At 38.3% G+C, this 22,951-nt stretch overlaps 1 protein-coding gene across 1 annotated transcript in view; it reads left to right on the top strand.

Annotated features, from left to right (window-relative positions):
- NOP14 (NOP14 nucleolar protein) overlaps window positions 1-22,951 on the top strand; it is a 98,192-nt gene that overhangs the window by 2,654 nt on the left and 72,587 nt on the right. The window contains exons 2-6 of the mRNA XM_063135864.1: window positions 1,376-1,510; window positions 7,445-7,586; window positions 14,503-14,645; window positions 16,500-16,634; window positions 18,992-19,114. Of these exons, the coding sequence (XP_062991934.1) occupies window positions 1,376-1,510; window positions 7,445-7,586; window positions 14,503-14,645; window positions 16,500-16,634; window positions 18,992-19,114 (678 nt within the window). The remainder of the gene's footprint in view (window positions 1-1,375; window positions 1,511-7,444; window positions 7,587-14,502; window positions 14,646-16,499; window positions 16,635-18,991; window positions 19,115-22,951) is intronic.

Raw genomic sequence — 22,951 nt, 5'->3', positions numbered from 1 at the left:
GTGGCGCATTGGTGCCCACAAGTTGCTTACCCTATTCTCGAGGGTGTGTCTTAAAACAAAAATAGCTCAACTGTAATACTTCTATGTCTAATCCTGGTAACTGGCCAAGAGGATGCTACTCTAAAGACTGCTAAAATTCTTGTTGGCCCTACTCTTGTGCATTAAAAGAGAGAGAGAGAGAGATTGGCCAAGAGGATGCTACTCTAAAGACTGCTAAAATTCTTGTTGGCCCTACTCTTGTGCATTAAAAGAGAGAGAGAGAGAGATTGGGAAAGGAGAAAACGTAAACCTAGGAAAGACAAACATTTAGAAAACATAAAATCCCAGTTCATGAAAGGAAATAACATTCATGATATATGGCTTTTAGCATATGCAACTGTTGCAGGTACTGGTAGCGGGTGGTTCATCTGTCTAGCGAGGTGATGTTTGCCCTGTCCTGGACAGGGTTGCACTCTCCCTAAAGAATCGGGTCTGTAGTTTGGGGGTGCTCTTGGATCCAGAACTGTCACTTGAGGCACAGGTGAACTCAGTGGCAAAGAGCCCTTTTTATCAGCTTAGGTTGATATACCAATTACGCCCTTATCTGAACAGAGATAGCCTAGCTACAGTTATCCATGCTCTGATAACCTCTCGTTTAGATTACTGCAATGCGTTATACGTGGGGCTGCCTTTGAAAACGGTCCAGAAGCTTCAGCTGGTACAAAACAGAGCAGCCCGTTTACTAACAGGGACTGGCTGGCGAGATCACATTACGCCAGTCCTTTTACAACTTCATTGGCTGCCAGTCCAGGTTCGGGCCCAATTCAAAGTGCTGGTATTGACATTTAAAGCCCTCAACGGTTTGGGGCCAGGTTATTTGAAGGAACGCCTCCTCCCATATGTACCTGCCCGGACCTTAAGATCATCTACAGGGGCCCTTCTCTGTGAGCCCCTGCCAAAGGAAGTGAGGCAGGTGACTACTAGGAGGAGGGCTTTCTCCGCTGTGGCACCCCGGTTGTGGAATGAGCTCCCCAGAGAGGTCTGCCTGGCGCCTACACTGTACTCCTTTCATTGCCAGCTGAAGACCTTTTTATTCTCTCAGTATTTTAACACTTAATTTTAACTTAAATTTTAATCTTACTATTCTAACTCTATTTTAAACTTATATCAATTTTGCTGCATGGTTTTATCCTGGTTGCGCTTTTTATACTGCATTTTCTATTTGTGTTTTTAAACTGTTGGTTGTTTTATTATGGTTTTAATTTTTGTGAACCGCCCAGAGAGCTTCGGCTATTGGGCGGTATAAAAATGTAATAAATAAATAAATTGTTGGTACCCTGTTCAAGTAAGATTTTGCTTTACCTTAAATCGTTTTTTGTGACATTCTATTTTTCAGCGCACTCACACTTTGCTGAAAGAATATAAAGAAAAAGAAAAATCCAATGTGTTTAAAGATAAACGTTTTGGTGAATATGATACCAAAATAAGTCCAGAAGAAAAAATGATGAAAAGGTTTGCTTTGGAACAACAGGTAATATATGATAGTACTTTAGTTTAAAAAAGGAAAGTAAGTCATGGACTCAGGGAGCTGATTTATGGTCTTATGAAAGGGTCAAAAATTGGTATTTAATTAGGATGCAATACTATGGACTACCCATATTGTTTGGAAGCCCCTGAACTAGGTGCTTATTCCTGAAACCAGCAGGGTGGGAGGTGTGACAGAAGTGACCTTTCCCTCCCCCTCCCCCCAGTCTACAATCCCCTTATTCTCGCTAGACAGGCTTTTGAGCCCATGCTTTGGAGCGGGAGGGAAGGAGGCTGGAGAAGTCTCAGGATAGATCCTGTCCTTTCCAGTCTTCAATCCTTCCCGCCCAGCAGAGAACCCTGTTTTCCTCTTCTCTGATGTTGGTTTTCTGTTCTTGGAGAGGCAGCCAGTATGCTTCTCCCTGCCTGGGCCTAGGGGCAGATCTCCAACTTTCCCTTCTAAGGTCGAAGCACTGTCTATCGCCTCAGAATGGGTTTTCTGACCCAACCTACGGTCCTGGGATGCTTGCCTAGGGACTATAGGATTACTGTCATCAACCTTTACTGTGTGTAAACACTCTACCAGGATGGGGAAGAGTGTTTAGAATTTTCTGCCTCAGGTGCTAAAATTACTTGGCTGGCTTTATGTGCTATGTACTTTGACTGCTCTGCCTCAGGCAGCAAAATGTCTTAGGCTAGCCCTAAGACATTTTCACAGATAAAATCTCTGAAGTTATTTTTAAAAATTAATCAAGTCTAATAGGTTTTTTTTACACAATATCGAAGATGGGTTCTGTCTGGATTCCAGTTATTACTTATATCTATTTTCTCTACTGACACTTAGAGCTTGTAGTCTCGTTTTCCTTGGTAATTTGGCTCTTAAGTAATTTTAGTTCCCACTTTTCTCTGAGAAGTAGAACACACAGTGAAGAGTTAATTGATTCTTTCCCCCCCAGAAGGCAGTGTCATTGACAGAATTTTCTTTCCAGGTTTCTTTCCCCTTCGTCCTGGCTCTGACTTCTGAGAAAGAGCAGGATTAGCTTGTCCCTTCACATTTTACATGGCAATATTTAACGACCACAATCTATTTTTATTTTCTCACAGTCTCTGACAGCTTTTAAGAAAGGGAAAGGGACAGGATATATTCATTTTCTTTGCACTTTTTTATGGTAGTGGGAGTTGGCTCCTCACCTCCTGTTGTCACTTTTCATTCCTCTAACGGGGTAGTGGAATGTTTTCCAGCCCTCTGTTATTGGACTCTCCCATTTAACCTACTCCTGCTACCTCAGGGTAGCAGGAGTAGGCTTCAAGTCCCATGCTGACCACACCACACACACCCCACTTCCAAAATGCAAGGGTGCCTCGAACTTAGTGGCCTTGCTGTCAGAGGTGGTGAGTGGTAAAAGTTCTAGTAATTGCCTTGCCCTGGGAAGAGGGGGATGCCTCATTCCAGCAGCAACTACTCAAATGGAGCAACCAGGCAATCATGAAAGAGATCACATCTTAGCTTGCTTGGAGGCTGGGCAGACATTCACAGATGGAAAAATTCTTTGTCTTCCAGCAGTTCCTCTTCTAGCTAGCTCTTTCGGATGCCAGCAACATAACAAAAGCATAATCACCACCATTCTTCTCTGCTTCCATTTAACAAGCACAAGAGTAGGAGCCCTTCACAACTGAACTGCTGATGGGAATGTCTGGTGGCTAGCTTGATGGATGAGAGTAGGCAGGGTATTCCTTTCATGTGCGTAGTGATAAGTACCAGGAGACCTCTGAGTGGCGCACTGACAGAATCTACCCTCCATCTCTAAAATGGGTTCAGGGGCAGATTCTAGTGGAGAAGAGTAGGAGTTCTGAAGGAGTGATCCCTTTTGTTAACCATAGGGCTAAATTGTTTAACACAGACACCTACCTAGTCATTCTGCAATGGCTGGTAAAGATCCTGCATTTAGACCACCCCACATGGACTATGTAGGACATATCTGTCTCAACTGATAAGACCAGGGGCTCCATAGAGGTCTTCATGCATAGTTTCTTCAATCCATTTTTAATGAATTCTTTACCTCAAGAGTAGAGGGAACATACCAGGCAAAGAGCTGCTCATAATCATTCCAAAAGGTGTTATATCTTCTATGCAGAGGTGCTAGAATTTTTAAAGGTGCTCTCAATGGTCGCCTTTGTGGCTACCCTAATCTCAAAGTCTGTAGTGCACAGGATGAGGGGGCAGTCTTTTTCAAATCAGGGAGACGGCAAGAATTATGCAGCTCTCCACAAAGCCACAGCTTTGGCTATCTTCTGCTTTGACCAATTATCTTATTGCTCAGGCTTTGGTGCTATGGGCATGATCCATCTTTCCTGAGGTATTCTTGGGCTTGAAGCATCTGGCACAAGGGTCTCAATAAGCTGGCTAGGGCAGCTGAATTCATGGCTGATCCCTCTATGGAAGTCTTCTCCAACCTGGTCCCCACTAGATGTTTTGGACTTCGATACCATCAGCCCTGGGCAGGAATGCTGGGAGTTATAGTCCAAAATACCTAGAGGGCTCCCAGGGACAGTTTCCTGATCTCCTCAATTCCAAAAGAATTGTGGCCCTTCAGATGTTTTGATCTACAGCTCCCATCAGCCCTAGCCAACATAAATCGAGGTGAGAGGAGTTCTACGCCAAAACATCTGGAAGGTCACATGTTTTCCACACTTTGATAGACATTGGGAGCCATAGAGACAGTCCCTCCCCACAAAAAAGTACCCAAAAGTCTAAGTATTTTTTGTAATACCCAAAAAGAAGGGAATTGAAGGACTATTCTGGATTTATTGTTTATATCAATCCTTGAAGTAAAGATAATAATAATAATAATAATAATAATAATAATAATAATAATAATTATTTCATTTCTTTATCGCCTGATAGCTCTTTGGGGGATTTACAACAATTCATAAAAATACAAAATACAACATAATAAAAATTTTAACGTAGAAAATTTAAAACAATGTAAACAGTTAAAACAATTTAAACTATGCTTCTCATTTTAGCATTCTAGTCGTTTAGCTCTGTTGTTTTAAATTCGTTATTGTATTTTAAATCTCTGCATTGCTGCTAGGGGGTATTCTGTTATACTGTAGTTTTTTATACTTTATATTGCGTTTATGCTGTACTTTTGGTTTTAATTTTTGTAAACCGCCCAGAGAGCTTTGGCTATGGGGCGGTATATAAATGTAACAAATAAATAATAAATAAATATAAATAAATAATAGGCTACATTTGGACATCATGATAGTCAACGGTGGGGTAATAATCAACTTGACAGTTGTTTATCTAGAGCAGTGGTTCCCAAACTTTTCAGGTAACCGCCCCCTTGGTTCCACAAACTCATGCCCAGTGCACCCTACCCTACACTATAAAAATCATTATTCAGAATAGTGGTTTTCAACGACTTACTAAGGAAAATAATAACAATAAAATTCAAAACAGTAACAATTAATTGAATATTTTTCAAAACCCATTACATTTTTTTAGTTTATTCAATTAAACATAATTGATGAATTTGATTATTATTATTATTATTATTATTTATTTATTTATTTATTTATTTATTTATATAGCACCATCAATGTACATGGTGCTGTACAGAGTAAAACAGTAAATAGCAAGACTCTGCCGCATAGGCTTACAATCTAATAAAATCATAGTAAAACAATAAGGAGGGGAAGAGAATGCAAACAGGCACAGGGTAGGGTAAGCAGGCACAGTCTGATAGTCATTTAGCAAGAATATTAGATATCACATTTAGTAACTAGGGTAGAGTACCTCACTATTCTGTAAATTCTTAATGTGATGGATGGGCTTGATGAACTGATACCAGTTTCCCAATGTCTGGTTTAAAGTCACTTAACATGAGTCTTAAATCACCATGTTTAGTAATCTGGAGTCGATTTCTTTGCTTGGAGAGAAGTAGGCAGACCACACTAAAACCACATTCCACCAAATATGATGTTGGAAATGCAACCAGGGGCTTTTGAACCACTCTCCATAGTGCAGGATAACGATCAGAAATTTCCTTCTGTAACCAAAACTCCTGGTACGATTTCTTAAACTTTGCCTCTTTAAATGGGAAGCATCCGCTGCAGGCTTGCCAAGGGAGGGAGGGAAAAGAGAGTGAATGCCTGTTTTGCAGCCGGTGTGATGGGGCACACCAAGCAGGGTATGTCTCTTCATTAGTGTTTTGGTGCTTTTGAAATATTTCAATTCACCATTAAAAAGATGCTTCTTAAACGGTATTAATACATGTGTGGATTCTTCTCCTATATGGCTTGGGACCAAACTACCTTCTCCCATAAAAATGTCTCTTGGTTTTAAGACCTTCTGGAGAGGCGCTTCTCAGAAGAGACCACCTTGAACACACCCCTGCCGCCCCTTTGCCTCTTAGCGCCCCCCTGCTGCCCCCTTGCCTCTTAACGCCCCCCTGTGCAGTCCCACCGCCCCCTTTGGGAACCACTGATCTAGGGGGTACTCACCACACAACGTGATAATAATCAACTGTGGTGTGGATTAGGATAAGTGTTGATTATTAGTCCACACTGAGTTGACTCACTCATCCCCCTCCCTCTCTATCCACCTTAGTCCTCCTGCTAGTATCCCATCAGCCATTGCTGCCAAAAATCTATCCTGCTGGTTGAACTAAAGTGGCAACCACCACTTTAACCACTCTTGCCTTGTGACCCTGTGACTGATGAAATAACCAAAAGTGGCTGAGGAAATAACCAACAGTGCCCTCTACACAATACGATAACCAACAAATAGCCAACTCTGCACAGCATTGGTTATTTGTGTTGGCTATTCAGACAAAAAGCAACTATTGGTTAAAAAACTTCTTCCACATAACACAATAACCTACGGTGGGTTAAATAACCAACCATTGACTATTTAAGCCACCGTTGATTATCGTATTATCTGAACCCAGTCATAGAAATGTAATAAATAAATAAGTGATAAGCTCAGGCAGCTTTTCAACAGTGGTTCAAGCATAAGAATATTCCCTTATTCATAGCCACAGTACTATGAACAGCCTTGATTTCTACAGGTTGAACTGGATCAAAGGCTGCTTCCCAGCACTCATAAAAATTATGTGGTAGCTACTGGAAGCATTTTAAGGGATTCTTACAGACTGATGTGGTTCACTTGTCATGAAAAATCCTGTGTTATTTAATCCAGGAATCTTTGGTACCATGCGACAGTGAGCACACTACCTCCTGCACACATGTTGCTTCTCCTTATTGCACAGTGACACACACTTCTCTTCCTCCGCCACCATTATTCACAGGTTCCCTATGTGAGACTAACCCTAGTCCTGAGGGTCTTCATAAATGCACTTTTCCTCTCAAGGAAAGTCAAACAACCCCAGCTGCTGAGGTTTGTACAACATGGCAAACTGGGCTCCCACAGGTGCCATGCAAAAAATGGCACCCATGAGTACCTAGCACAGTGTGACAGCCCATGTGTGTAAATAACCTATGGTGGGCTGTCACATTGTGCGAACCAGGTCTAAGTCTTACATTTTGTTGAAAAAATCATAAGGAAAGCAGAAGTCACAAACTTGAAAATAATGCTTCTTTGTCTAAGAGCCGTGATGAAAAATGCATTTGACTGCATATTTTTAGACTTAAGTTTGAGCTTTATGTGGTTTCAGCCTGGATAAATGTCCCACATTTATACAGCTATAAATCATATACTTTATCCAACTTTTTCTGATACCACAAAACAAAACCCCTTAATGTTTTCCTGCCCCTCTTCAAATCTCACCACCATCATCCCAAATAAACTAGTGTACAATGGGGTAGTTTTAAGGTTTTGTATATAATAAAAGTAGGTGGCTTGTCTCACAAGCTCTGTAAATAGTAACTATTAAACATAAACAAGATCATATAAGATTTTCTTTCTTTCTTACAGAAACTTTATGAAAAGAAAAATATATATAATCTCAATGAAGAGGAAGACTTAACCCACTATGGTCATTCTCTAGCAGACATCGAGAAATTTAATGATATTATTGATAGTGACAGTGACACTGAAGAAAAAGGAATACTGTCAGGTAAGAAGAGTAAAACAGGCATAGTGGTACATTTGCAATGATGCAGCATGAAATATTTTCCAAAATGAAAAAAAAACTCAGGAAATTTCCATTTTATAAGCTCAGTAGTATTGAATAGATGCCAATTGCAAATACAATATTAGTCAAGCTTGGCAGTTTCAAAATAATAATGTTTTTCAGATAATTATTGCCAGCAAGTATGTGAAGTACATTATGCCATTGAAATACATATATGTCTCATGTGAAATGGTACCAATAAGTAGTGACTGCAAAACTGAAGGTGCCGCAGCGATTGTAGTGGAAGGAAGTTGAACTGTTGATAGTTGTCAACATATCATTTGGGTTGCTAAAATTATTAGTGTGCCAACAGTTTCTAGTACTTTCAAAAATTTAAAGAATGTAAGGGGGTAGTACATGCTACTGTCTTTAAATTTTTACAAGTATTCCGATAAATTCTTTTTTTTTTAATAATTTTTATTTGTTTTCTACACTATATAAACATACATACAACATTACAATAATAATAACAGTAAAAAAAAAGAAACATCAAACAACTGCTACATACATATTGAATAAATTTTGAGTACATATATGTTGAAGAAATATTACCTATACATTATCATACTACAACATAATCATTCTTAACATAAAAGTGCACCCCCCACCTCGGGATCTATTCCTGAGTCCAAAATCTGATCGTTTCTTCTGCTGGCGGTTTCCCACTTCCCTTAGTAAACACAAATATTAGGAACTGTTTCCAGATTCCTTCAAACTCATTTATTTTAGTTACGCCTTTTCTCCACTTAATATTACATGTCAGTTTATCATTAATGGCTATATCCCATACTTCTTTGTACTATTCTTCAATAGAATATTCCCCTTGAATCTTCCAGTTCCTAGCTACCATCAATCGTGCTGCAACCAGCAAACTCGATATCAGCTCTATAGTTTCTTTTCCACACTTTATATCTTCAAATAGTGACAGCAATGCAATCTTTGGTGTTTGTTCTATTTTCATTCCCACTATTTCTTCAATTTCTGAAAACACCATCTTCCATAATCTTTGTACATATTTGCATTGCCACCACATATGTAAATACGTTCCTTTTTCCCCACAACCTCTCCAACAATTTGCTGAATGCTGATCATTTATCTTATTCAATCTAATCGGGGTTAGGTACCACCTCCATAAAATTTTAAAATAGTTCTTTATTCTCACTGATAAACTTCTCAACACTCTTTGTTTCCATAGTCCCTCCCATCTCTGTCGCCCTATTTGTACCTTCAAATCTGACTCCCATACCATTTTCTCTGGGTTCTCTCTAAACTCCTTTTCTAACAATAATTTATATATTTCACTCATTAACCCTTTTAACACTATACTACCTCCTTTCCCTTTTTCCTTATTTACTATTAACTCTTCAAACTTCGTCATCTTTCTACAAACTCTATTATCTTTAATCCACTTTTTATTCCATTGTTCTAATTGCCCATATTCTAACCAAGATAATTTTTTCTCCTTTAACAATTTTTCCATATCCTCTCTTGTTTTTATATCTCTTAACCAATCCTTTAGTTTCATTTTGCTTTTCTCTTTTAATATTTTATATAATCTACCCTTCAGATCCTCTGGGAAATTCTTTAACATTATTATCGGTGCTGAGAGTTGCTCGGAAGCAGCTTCCCTTTAAATTTACTCCAAATTTCCCATTGAGTCCTCAGGAGTGGATTATCTATACTTCCAACCCACTTTCTCCCTCCATCTTTAAAAAAAACATTGTCCAAGTTCATCTCTAAGTTACTTATAATTTTTTCTTCCATCCAAAATAAATCTCCTACTCCTATAATTGCTTCTACAATATGTCTTAATCTATTTGCTGCGTAGTATAATTTTATATTTGGGAGACCCAACCCACCCTTTTTTTGGCTTAGGTACCAATTATTTTTATTCACTCTTGCTCTCTTTTCTCCGTTACAATATTTATTAATAATATTTTGCCAACTTTTTATCTCAGTTTCTGATATTTTTATTGGTAACATCCTAAACACAAAATTAATTTTAGCTAATATCTTCATTTTTATTAAAGCTATTCTTCCAAACCAAGATAAATTTAATCTTTTATATTACTCCAATTTCTCTAATACCTCTTTCTTTAACCTCGTTAAATTTTCCTTTTCAAGATTCTCTAAATTTTTTGTAATTTTAATTCCCAAATATTTAATCTCCTCCTTAACTTTCATTTCTATTCCCTTATGTTCCCAATCCTTTTCTTCCTTCTTAGTATAGTTAAACAACATCATCTCTGATTTAGACCAATTTATTCTTAACCCTGTAATTTCTTCAAATTCCCTCAACTGATGTTTAATTCTTTCTAATTTTCTTATTGGGTTCTTAACGGTCAATAAAGTATCATCCGCAAACATGTTTAACTTTATTTCCCTTACCTCTCCAATTCCTTCTAACTCTTCATCCTCCCTTAGTGCCTTCGCCAATACTTCCATAACCATTACAAACAGGACCGGCGAGAGCGGACATCCTTGTCTTGTTCCTCTGGCTAGTCGTATCTTTTCAGTGAGTCCATCATTTACCACCACTACAGCTGTATTTTGGGAATATAACTGTTCTATTATGTTTTTAAATTTATTTCCAAATCCCAATTTATCTACAATAATCTTTAATGCCTGCCAGCTCACACAATCAAAGGCCTTAAAAATATCCAATGCCATAATTCCTGCCTTGATATTTGATTTTTTTATTACATTTATTACATTTAAAACTCTTCCCACTAGATTATGCATCTGCCTTCCTGCCACAAACCCACATTGATCTTCTCCTATATATTCTGATATAAATTTATTTAACCGTTTAGCCATAATAGATGAGAAAATTTTGGCATCCTGATTTATTAATGAGATAGGTCTGTAAGAATCAGGACTAGTCAAGTCTTTATCTGGTTTTGGGATCAGAATTATCAATGAGTGTTCCCATGATTCAGGTATCTTCTCTCCTAATAATATCCTATTATAAAGTTCCAGTAGCTTTGGAACTAAAAATTCTTTGAAGACCTTATAATATTCTGGTCCTAAACCATCTGCTCCCGGTGATTTACCAACTTTTAAATTATCAATGACATCTTCAACTTCTCTTTGAGTTATTACCTTCTCCATTAACTCTTTATATTCTGGTTTTATTCCATTCTTTATAAACCTTCCAATATACTCCTCCACCTTTTCTTGTTGAGTTTCTTTACCCTTATATAGTTCCTGATAAAATTCCTGGAAAATTTTTATTTTATCTTTCATTATATGACAATAATTCCCTCGATTATCCTTCAATGCTTCTATCCCATTCCTCCCTTTTTCTTTTTGTGTGAGTCTGGCAAGCAACCTAGAATTCTTATTACTTTTTTCGAAATATTCCCTTTTCATGTAAATTAAATTCTTTTGAACCTCCTCTATATTTAAATTTTCTAATTGTTTCTTCTTAGCTTGTATTTCTACTAATTTATATTTATCTTTACCTCGCCAATATTCTTCCTCCAAATTTCTAATTTCTATCTCTAACTTTTCCTGCTCTGCACGTTGTTGTCTTTTTAAGCTACACGTCTCTCTAATACAGATTCCTCTTACTACAGCCTTCATGGTGTCCCAAACGACTGACCCATCTGTTCCTCCCTTTTCATTAATTTCCCATGACTCCGACAGTTCCTTCTGAATTTTCTCTACCACTTTATTATATTTCAATATTTTTGTATTCAACTTCCATTTATATGCCTCTTTATAATTCTTCTTGACTGTAAATTCTAAACTTAACAAGGCATGATCAGTTACTTTTATTACCCCCATTTCCATTTTACAAATCTTCGTTGCAAAATCTTTTGAGACAAATATATAATCTATCCTGGAGTATGTATGATGAACTGGGGAGAAGTATGAGAATCCAGGCTTAATCCCATTGAGTAAACACCACGAATCTGTATAATCATTTTCTTTTACTAGTTTATTCAATATAGTTATATTATTCCTCTTTTCAATATTAGTGGGATTTGACCTGTCCCATTTATTATCCATAACCATATTAAAGTCCCCAGCTAATATGACATACCCCTCCTTGAATTCTTCTATTTCTTTAAATAACTTTATAAAAAACTCTCTATGTCTCTCATTTGGGGCATACACGTTAATTAACTTATATACCTTTCCTTCAATTTTACCTTTTAACATAAGATATCTACCATTATCATCCTTTTTTGTTTCTTCTAATATAAACCCACCTTTTTTTTAGATCAAAGTGGCCACTCCATTTTTTTGTTGTTGTCCCTAGTGACTTTTCATAATAGGCTAACCACTTTAATTTTATCATATTCGAATTCTCGGAGCCTTGGTGTGTTTCTTGGACCATTATAATATCCGATCCTTCTTTATTAAACATTTGTTCTATTCTCCTCCTTTTCACGACTGCCCCCAAACCTTTAACATTGAGTGTTGATACTTTTATCTTTTTATCCATATTCACCCTTTTGAAGTCTCTTCCGATCCCTTGTGCTCTGCAACTCAAATTTACTTACATAAAAACACAAACTCCATACAACAAACCCCCACCCTCTTACCCCAGTCCCTTCCCTCCTACCTTCCCCCCTTCCCCACCCCCCCACTCTGATCCCCCCCCACATCCCCGTGAGTCTAGTACTCCAGCCATCTACTTTAAAGGGAGGGGGGGAGGCAGTGCTGCGCCTGGCCGGCAAGTTTCTATGTTTGGCATTTCTATCTGCAATTATCTCAAAACATAATTAACAGTTCTATTACTCCCCAGATGTCCCAGCCTCATTCCCCCACCCACCCACTCCAGTCCCACTTGCTTCCCCATACAGACCCAGCCTCTTCAGCAACTCTTTACCTTGATCCAGTGAGGTTACTCTGTGTTCCCCCCTCCCATATGTAAATCTTAGAAAAACAGGATAACCCCACGAATAAGTGATTTTGTTCTTCATTAGTGTTTCAGTTATTGGTTTAATACTGCGTCTCCAATTTAGTGTGTGTTGAGAAAGATCATTATAAATTTGCACTGCTTTGCCTTTGTACTGCAACTGGACCATGGATCTCAATTCTTTCATAACTTGCTCTTTTTTGTAGTAGTTACCAAATTTCACCAAAATGTCTCTAGTCCCTTTGTAGTTTTGCCCCCCCACACGGTGAACTCGATCTAAATCTGATCCATCTATTGGTAAGTCAGGCATCAGCTCCTTGAACCAATTCAGAATGATTTCTCTTAGATCTTCTCCTTATATCTGCTTCAGCTGTTTTATTCGAATAGACGATCGACGAGATTGATCCTCCAAGGCTATCAATCTTAATTCATAATCTTTAAATTGAATATTTATTGATTTTTCAAAAGCCTCTTGCTTCTTCTGGTTCAAATCAGCTTTTGCCTCCAAATCTTTGATCTTTTTTGAGTTATCAGCTGTCTTATCAGCCAGGACACGCATTTGTTGTCTAAAAACATCCATTTGCTGGTCCATTATTTTAAAAATAACCGTATTATTCTCTGCTATCGCAGCTTTAATTTCCACTAAAGAGGGTGGCTGACTGCCAATTGCTTCTCCCCCTTCAGCCATGTTTTTTTCTTTTTTTGGTACTGTATCTAAGAAAACTGGGCCTGTATCTTCCTCCTGTTCTGCTTCAGGGACTGGATTTTCCAAGTAGGAGAGGTTATGATTGGATGGTTTCTTTTTTTGTGTATTTAACCTTTTCCACTCCTTCCTAATTCTCCTTTTAATGTTGGACATGGGACACTTCTGGACAGGGCATAAATCTTAGAGTCCAGCTCACTTTCTTGGCAGTTTTTACTAGCTTATCTTCTGTGTGTTAAACACTCTTCCTTCTTCCCAAGGGGGGGGGGAAATATATCAGATTCACAACAGCATTCACTAGAGGGGACCAGAACTAATCATACACAGTCTATCAATGTCTCACTTCGCCCCCTCACCGAACGCTGCTTTTCTTCCACCACCCACACCCCCCCTTCTCGCCAGCCGACGATAACTACAACAAACAACTTCCACTTTATAAAGCCAGTATTTCAGTCTTTTCCACTTTGAAATAGAAGATAAGAGGTGAGAATCGCTATAAATCAGGTCAGCATCTAACAAAAACAAACTCTCTCTGCACAAACTGCGTCACAGCAGCAGGCAGGCCAGCCTGGTTTAGTTTCGTTTTCCCAGCCGATGCTTATAAAAACATTCCGTTCTGTCTCACCTTATCTTTTCAGCTTTTTCCAACACCGGCAGCATTCATAGTCCTTTTCCATCAATTGCTCAAAGATTCATGCCCATTAAAAAGGAGATAATTGCTTTTTCCAGCAGAGCCGATTAGAGCCTCAAAAGAAACCCACCGCCTCCATGGCTGCCAAGCTCCGCCCCCCGTATTCCGATAAATTCTAAAGAAAACATTTAAATCACATTGGGGGAAGGAGTTAATATTTTATTCAAGTATTTTATCCACTGAAATTTTAGATTGTTTTCAGGATGTTTTAAAGATGTTTTAATCACGTATAGTATGTTTTTAATCAGTTTTTAACGTGTATTTTATATCATGATTTTATACTGTTTGTTTTATACTTTGAATGGTTTTAGTTTTTGTGAACCGCCCAGGGAGCTTCAGCTATTGGGCGGTATAAAAATGCAATAAATAATATAATAATAATAATAATAATGATACTTGTAGTCTGGGACAAATTTTCCCTTTAACTGTGGAGGCTGGCTGGGATAAATGTTTGGCACACCATCCCTGGAGATCTCATGTGAAATCCCTCAATTTTAGCAAGGGGACCAAAAAAAACACACAACTTGAGCTTTTAATAAACACAGTGTTATACTGAGTTAGTTGACTTACTTTTTTCATGTCCTTTCATTTCTAGCGGAATTAACAGCTGCTCACTTTGGAGGTGGTGGACTTCTTTGTAAGAAAACCTTCATAGGGCAGCAAGGTGAAGAGGATAAAAAACCCAAGTCACGGAAGGACCTCATTGAAGAACTGATTGCAAAATCTAAACAAGAAAAGGTTAACTTTGCATTTCTTGTACTACAGTTGAAGTCCTTGGAAATAAAAAAATAGACTCTATAAAAAGCATTTTATCATTTTCCATACAAGAGTTCTTAAGGTTTGTGATAATCTGGGCTGGTTCATGTATTTTCATAACTTGATTCAAGCATAAAGCAATGGCTTAGATGGATGATTAGGACATCAGAGTTATAACCCATATTCGCCCACATTCTCAACATGCTGCTTTTCAGTTGAGTCAATATAGACATGTAGTTGCCAGTGAAGTAAAGAGTTCCAATTAAGCTATGTGCATGCATATGTGAACCAAGCTCAGGTTTTTTTCATCTGCAAAATACAGCATTCAGTTTGCATTGTTTACCTGGATTTCCAAAAGAATTGTGACAAAGTCCCTCACCAAAGACTCCTGGGCAAACTTAGCAGTCATGGAATAAGAGGAGAGGTCCTCTTATGGATCATTAACTGATTACAGAACAGAAAGCAGAGAGTAGAAATAAATGATAAATTCTCTCAATAGAAGGATGTGAATAGTGGGGTCCCACAGGGATCGGCATTGGGACCAATACTTTTTGAATTTGTTCATAAATGATCTGGAATTAGGAGTGGGCAGTGCACTGGCCAGGTTTACCAACAACACCAAATTATTTAGGGTGGTTAAAACAAAAAGAGATTGTGAGGAACTCCAAAACAATCTCTCCAAGCTGGAAGAATGGGCATCTAAATGGCAAATGCAGTTCAATGCAAGTGCAAAAGTTTATTATTTACCATAGTTCAACTATTAAGACAGTTATAATATAACTTCCACAAGTTGAAGTGATAGCCACCAATTTGGATGGCTTTAAAAAGTGTTAGACAAATTCCTGGAGGAGAAGGCTATCTATCAATGGCTACTAGTCCTGATCAGAGGCAGCATACCTACAGTATGTACACCAGTTGCTGGGGCACATGGGTAGGATGTGCTGTTGCACTCATGTCCAGCTTGTGGGTTTCTCGATGACAGCTGGTCAGCCACAGTGTGAACAAAATGCTGGACTTGCTCTTGTTATGTTCATGTCTATATTTGGCGTAGGGATGGGGTTGTATGTAATTTCACTTTTTTCACATTCCATCAGGGAGCCATTGACTGGGTTCACACAACACGACAATCCATCGTGTTGTGACAGTGCATGGTTTGTGAACCCAACAGACGATCGAGAGTACCACCCACAATCTGTTGGCTGTTCTCCCTCGGTCCTCCAGCCAGCTTTGGCTGGCATTCCAGGGGACTTGGTGATGGAATCTGACTTGTCTGACACCAAGCCCCAAGCCCTGTTACCCACCCCTTCCCCGCCCCACTCTGAACGCATTCCCAATTGTGGTTGGAGCCTTTTCTTCCCTTTTTTTAATGCAAAAACAGGGCCTGCAAAGAAAATCACATTTTCCCAGTCTCATTTTAGGTATGCAAATGGACCCTTTATTTTTCATTTGGTTATTCTTTGTCAGATGCACTCGTTTCTTCTCTTCATGCCCCTCGTTTCTACTAGCTACGTTGGAAAATGAGCAAAAAAGGGGTGGGATGTACTTTTTTATGAAAATGGAGTCCTGCTGACTTCAATTTGGGGTAGACTAGAAGGGAAAAATCCTGGTGGGCAGTTGGTGATCTTGAGCACTTTCCCCAAGGTCAAAGTGCTCAAGATCACCCAGTTTGTCACCATGACCCTAGGGGATCCCCCCCTAGTGCCCCCCCCGTCCATGTCTACAGCACCAAGTTTCCATATAAAAGTTCACGCAACCGCTAGAAGCAGTTCATTTAGGTGGGTTAGCGTGTTGATCACAGATAATTTGTCACATTTGTGTCCTTTTTTTTTCTTTTAGAGAAAGAGGAAAGTGCAAAGGGAAAATACATTAGAGCTTACAGAAAAACTTAATAATGATTGGAAAGAAATCCAAACCTTTCTGTTTTGCAAGACCTCCAACTCGGATATGCAAGATGAAGTGGAGAAGCTCAAGGTTGGTCTTCCGTTACCCATGTTATGGGTACGTTACCCACTTATTCAAAATAGTAAAATAGAAAAAAGGCATAGGAAAAAGCGAAACCATAAGGGGCTTTTATGATGTGAACTTATCTCTCTTTCCCAACCATTTGTGGTGGTGGTTGTTTTTACTGCTATTTACAACAAATTGCTGTATCTCTGGTGATGGCCTAGATTTTCCTGTGCAACACTCTCCCATTCCTATTTATTTGTAAAATACCTATAATCTAGCAGAAGTTTCTGCTCATAGAATTTACTTACCAGCTTCCACAATATTTCCTGGATACATGAAAATAAAGCTCCTGAGAAATGGAGGGATAACAGGTAGAAACTATAATGGAGCCAGAGAAGGACAGGGCAGTGTGTTGTGGGCCCCCACTTGAACAACAAAGGGAAATGGTCCATGCCCGAAGAAAAAAGTGCAATGTGAAAGCTGGGGAAAACGATATAAAATGCTCGACTTTCTTTGCTGTATAATCAAATAAATATTTGAACAAAAAGACTGAATTGTTTAAAATACAAAAAAACTAACACTGCTTCTTTGAAAAAATGATATCCTTAATTCAAGACAGAATTAAGAGAATGGCAAATATACTCACCGATATGTACTAGAATTATTAGTCATTATTAGTATTGGTGAAGAATAATTCCGGTTCCCAGATATTTCAGTATTTCAGTCGTCTTCAGTAGCTTAAATGTTGCAAATAGTGGATTAGATACTGCAAAGCATGATAGGGCAATTCAGGCTTTCTTTGCAGAAGAGTTGTTTTCATGTGTTTATGTAGATAAACAGACTTTATTATGAAAAATCTCCACTTTCCAGGGTCACTAATTCTGGACAAAAATATTACAATTGCAGTTCTAAAGTTCTTGAAGTTATTCCCCACCCACACCCACCCCAGTAACTTGGTAGACAATTGTCTGTTACCAGGTCTTTAAAATAGAAGGGGTTCTCAGTGGTTTTAGATGTAGGTGTTAATTTTTCTAGATTAAAAAATACTGAATGAGGATGCAAGGCTCTCACGTGCAAGTGAGACCCATTGAACTAAAAGGGATTTACTTCTGCATGGACATGTATAGGATCAGGCTGTAGGAGCTCTTGATAGGATACCCCTTTGTTTCTCACCTGCACAGACAGACCTATCATTCATTCTGTTTCTGCTTTTCTTATCCCTAATTATCCCTTATTGCCAGTGTGGTATAGTGGCTAAAGTGTCGGACTGGAAGTCGGGAGATCCGGGTTCTAGTCCCCACTCGGCCATGGAAGCTCACTGGGTGACTTTGGACCAGTCATAGACACTCAGCCCAACCTACCTCACAGGGTGGTTGTTGTGAGAATAAAATTGAGCAGCGGAGGAAGATTATGTTTGCCGGCTTGGGTTCCTTGGAGGAAAAAAGGCGGGATATAAATGCAATAAATAAATAATAAATAAAATAAAGTAATTATGGGTTGTGAAGTGGTACTAGACTTACCAGGTTTAGGGTGTTATTTGGGGTGTTTGCTTCTCTGGATGATCTATTGGGTATTTGATAAACAAATTTGACTCCGTAATTTGTCTTTGTGTTAAAGTGCATAGTGCTTCCTGGTGTGGGATTTATGGCATAGAAATGAAATTCTTGCATCCTTTCTCCCAAAAAGAACTCCTACAAATAATTTGAAGTAATAAAGCTAATAAAATATTTATTTTAGTTTTAAAACTGTGGACACCTGCAATAACAGGACAGATGGTGCTTTGTCATTCTGGATATGGTCATCTGCCTCTGCAGCTGTTAGATTGATATTACATGATAAATATTTGAAGGTGTTTTAGGCAAAAACATTGGTCATCAAAATGTGTTATAAATATGTTTTGTATTGGTGTAAATTGATACATGTGAATAATTTAAATGTTGACATGTGGATAATGTTAATATTTATTTATTTATTGCATTTTTATACCGCCCAATAACCGAAGCTTTCTGGGCGGTTCACAAAAATTAAAACCATTCAAAGTATAAAACCATAATATAAAATACAGTATAAAAGCACAACCAGGATAAAATCAGCAGCAGTGCAGAAATACAAATTTGAAATACAAATTTAAAACAGCTAAGAAAATTAATTTATAGACAGTTAAAATACTGAGAATATCTTCATTAATGTGTTGAGATGTAGGAGAAGAAGCAGTGGCAACAATCTTTGGTCTCTAGGGGATCTGTCTTGTGTATTTGTCTTTATTTCAATGAGTGAAATGTTAATAGGTATAATCACTGATTTTTCAGTACAATTACTTCACTTGCAAACTTACTGTAGAATATAGCCAAAAAAAGTTAACTTTCTTGTTTTGCTTTCAGCCTAATGAATATGATATACTAGTTAAGCAACTAGGATTTGAGATGAAAGTGCAACCCTCTGTTAGGATGAAAACTAAAGAAGATTTGGCAAAGGAGGAACAAGAGAAACTCGTACAATTAGAGGTACTTGTGTATGGCATCATACCTAAAATTATAATGCTTTCAGTGACTCCATTTAATTACTATTTGTAGCATCTCATTTCTTTTCTGTAATGTGAACATCACTTTGTCAGTATCATAGAGAGCCAATGTGAGATACTGCTGGCTTCCCAAGGGCAGAAAAACACCTGAAGAGAGACATGCCTCTTGGTCAATGCAGCTCTCTGCTTCACTCCCTGTTTGTTTGTTTTGTTTGTTTTTTTGTGGAGTTGATCAAAACCAGCAGCTCCCAAGCCAGGCCACCATGAGCCCTATTTCTGCCTTTCCCCCATTGCTGCTCTAGAACAGCACAACTCAGCTGGAAGGCTGCTCCTCCACTTTGATTGGTCGAAGGCAGAAGATAATGCAGGGCATGATTGACATCCTTGTCCAGTGGGGGGAAATGCATGGAACTTGCTGAGCAGTATGGGAAACAAAGAGGGTGGAAACAATCCTATGGGCTCATTAACTCAGCCTGACCTACCTCACGTGGCCATTATGAGGGTAAAATGGGAGGTGGCCCTGGGCTCCTTGGAAGAAGAGTGGGATAGAAATACAGTAGACAAATAACGTACAGAAATACTATGTTATACTTGATGTGTGTAGATATTTGCTTGTTGGAGCCATAAATTGCAACAATACATATGAATGGCCATGATTTCAGCCTCCATAATCGTCGTTTATTCATCGTCGTTTGAAACTCAATATGGCAAAGACTGAATTGCTAGTTTTTCCTCCTAAACCTTCTCCTCATCTCTCATTCTCTCTTACTGTCAATGATGTTACGCTTACTCCGGTCAAGGAAGCTCGTAGCCTTGGCTTTATATTTGACTCCTCGCTCTCCTTTATTCCTCATATTGAGGCAGTAGCTAAATCTTGTCGATTTTTCCTGTATAATATTGCCAGGATTCGATCATTTTTGTCTGTCTCTTCCGCCAAGACGCTTGTTCATGCACTGGTTATTTCACGGTTGGACTACTGCAACCTTCTTCTCTCTGGCCTTCCTTCTTCTCACATCAGTCCGTTGGTTTCTGTTCACCACTCTGCCGCAAAGATCATCTTCTTGGCTCGCCGCTCTGACCATGTTACTCCGCTTCTGAAATCTCTTCATTGGCTTCCAATTCACTTCAGAATCCAATATAAACTTCTCCTGTTAACCTTCAAAGCTTTTCACGGTCTAGCTCCTTCCTATCTCTCCTCTCTCATCTCACACTATTGCCCCGCTCGTGCTCTTCGCTCCTCTGATGCCATGTTTCTCGCTTGCCCAAGGGCCTCTACTTCCCTTGCTCGGCTCTGTCCATTTTCTTCTGCTGCCCCTTACGCCTGGAACGCTCTTCCAGAACATTTGAGAACTACAACTTCAATCGCAGCTTTTAAAGCTCAACTAAAAACTTTTCTTTTTCCTAAAGCTTTTAAAACTTGATGTTGTGCAGACTTTATACTGTTAGTTTTACCCTACCCTGTGCCTGCTTACCCTACCCTATGCCTGTTTGCATTCTCTTCCCCTCCTTATTGTTTTACTATGATTTTATTAGATTGTAAGCCTATGCGGCAGAGTCTTGCTATTTACTGTTTTACTCTGTACAGCACCATGTACATTGATGGTGCTATATAAATAAATAAATAAATAAATAATAATAATAATAATAATAATAATTCAGAGAGTAGCGCTAATGAGGAAGGGTTTTATTCATAATAGTTGTAATATATGATCAGACTAGCTGTTGTCTTAAATGTATTCCTAATAATAATAATAATAATAATAATAGTAATTCTTACCCGTCTCTCCCTCTGGATCAAGGCGGGGAGCAACATCAAATACTCTAATACTATAAAATACAAAAAAAAGATTAAAAACATATAAAACGAATACATTATTAAAATAACAGCCAGACATCTTAAAATTCAACTGGGTAGGCCTGTCGGAAGAGATCAGTCTTTATGGCTTTCTTAAATTCTGGAAGACTGTTAAGTTGGTGAATCTCTCCTGGTAGGCGATTCCACAGTCTGGGAGCGGCAGAAGAAAAGGTCCTGGGGGTAATAGTTGTCAATCTAGTTTTGGCTGGCTGAAGTAAATTCTTCCCAGAGGACCTGAGTATGCAGGGCGGATTGTATGGAAGAAGGTGATCCCGCAAGTAACTGGGACCCAAACCATGTAGGGCTTTAAAAGTAATAACCAACACTTTAAATATCTTTATTGAGCAGATTTGGTATTTACATTGGTACGAAATCCCCTTACAGGCCAAATGACTCCAGAAGAGACTTACACATGCTGCTTGTTAGGACATTACGGGAGGAAAGAGTGCTGTAGTCCTGGTCACTTTCACTTGGGAGGTGGGGAGCGCAGTGGTCGTCAAGTGGCCAACAAAAGGCAGCTAGAAGCAGCAGCCACCTACATTCCCAGTAAGCTCCTGGCAGTCCTGGGTGCCTGCTGGTTCAACTGCTCAGCCCCAGAAACATTTCTTTTTTTTTTTTTTTTTTTTTTTAATTTTTATTCATTTTCAACACTATATAAACATAGATAAACATTTCCAAAATATAACTGAAACTAACACAATAAGAAAAAAAATACATCAAATATCTGCTGCATACATATTGAATAATTGTTGAGTACAAATATCAAAAACTATTACATATGCCTTATCACTCTACAACATCTTCATTCTTAACATAAATGTGCACCCCCCACCTCGGGATCATTCTTGAGTCCAAAATCTAATCATTTCTTCTGCTGGTGGTTTCCCACTTCCCTTAGTAAACACGAACACTAGGAACTGTTTCCAGATTCCTTCGAACTCATTTATTTTAGTTACGCCTTTTCTCCACTTAATATTACATGTCAGTTTATCATTAATGGCTATGTCCCATACTACTTTATACCATTCCTCAATAGAATATTCCCCTTGGATCTTCCAGTTCCTAGCTATCATCAATCGTGCTGCAACCAACAAACTCGATATCAGCTCTATAGTTCCTTTTCCACACTTTATATCTTCAAATAGTGACAGCAATGCTATTTTTGGTGTTTGTTCTATTTTCATTCCCACTATTTCTTCAATTTCTGAAAACACCATCTTCCATAATCTTTGTACATATTTGCATTGCCACCACATATGTAAATACGTTCCTTTTTCCCCACATCCTCTCCAACAATTTGCTGAATGTTGATCACTTATCTTATTCAATCTAACCGGGGTTAGGTACCACCTCCATAAAATTTTAAAATAATTCTCCTTTATTCTTACTGATAAACTTCTCAACACTCTTTGTTTCCATAGTCCCTCCCAGCTCTGTCGCCCTATTTGTATCTTCAAATCTGATTCCCAAATCATTTTCTCTGTATTCTCTCTAAACTCCTTCTCTAACAATATTTTATATATTTCACTCATTAATCCTTTTGAAACTATACTACTTCCTTTTCCTTTCTCCTTACTTACTACTAATTCTTCAAACCTCGTCATCTTTCTGCACATTCTATTATCTTTAATCCACTTTTTATTCCATTGCTCTAATTGACCATATTCTAGCCAAGATAGCTTCTTCTCCTTTAACAAATTTTTCCATATCTTCTCTTGTTTTAATATCTCTTACCCAATCCTTTAATTTTATTTTATTTTTCTCTTTTAATATTTTACATAATCTACCCTTTAGATCCTCTGGGAAATTCTTTAACATTATTATCGGTGCTAAGGGAGAGTTGCTCGGAAGCAGCTTCCCTTTAAATTTACTCCAAATTTCCCATTGAGTCCTCAGGAGTGGATTATCTATACTTCCAACCCACTTTCTTCCTCCATCTTTAAAAAAAACATTCTCCAGATTCAT

The sequence above is a fragment of the Elgaria multicarinata genome, chromosome 10 (assembly GCF_023053635.1).
Source record: "Elgaria multicarinata webbii isolate HBS135686 ecotype San Diego chromosome 10, rElgMul1.1.pri, whole genome shotgun sequence".
NCBI lineage: Eukaryota > Metazoa > Chordata > Lepidosauria > Squamata > Anguidae > Elgaria > Elgaria multicarinata.
This window is presented reverse-complemented; position numbering and strand designations above follow the sequence as displayed.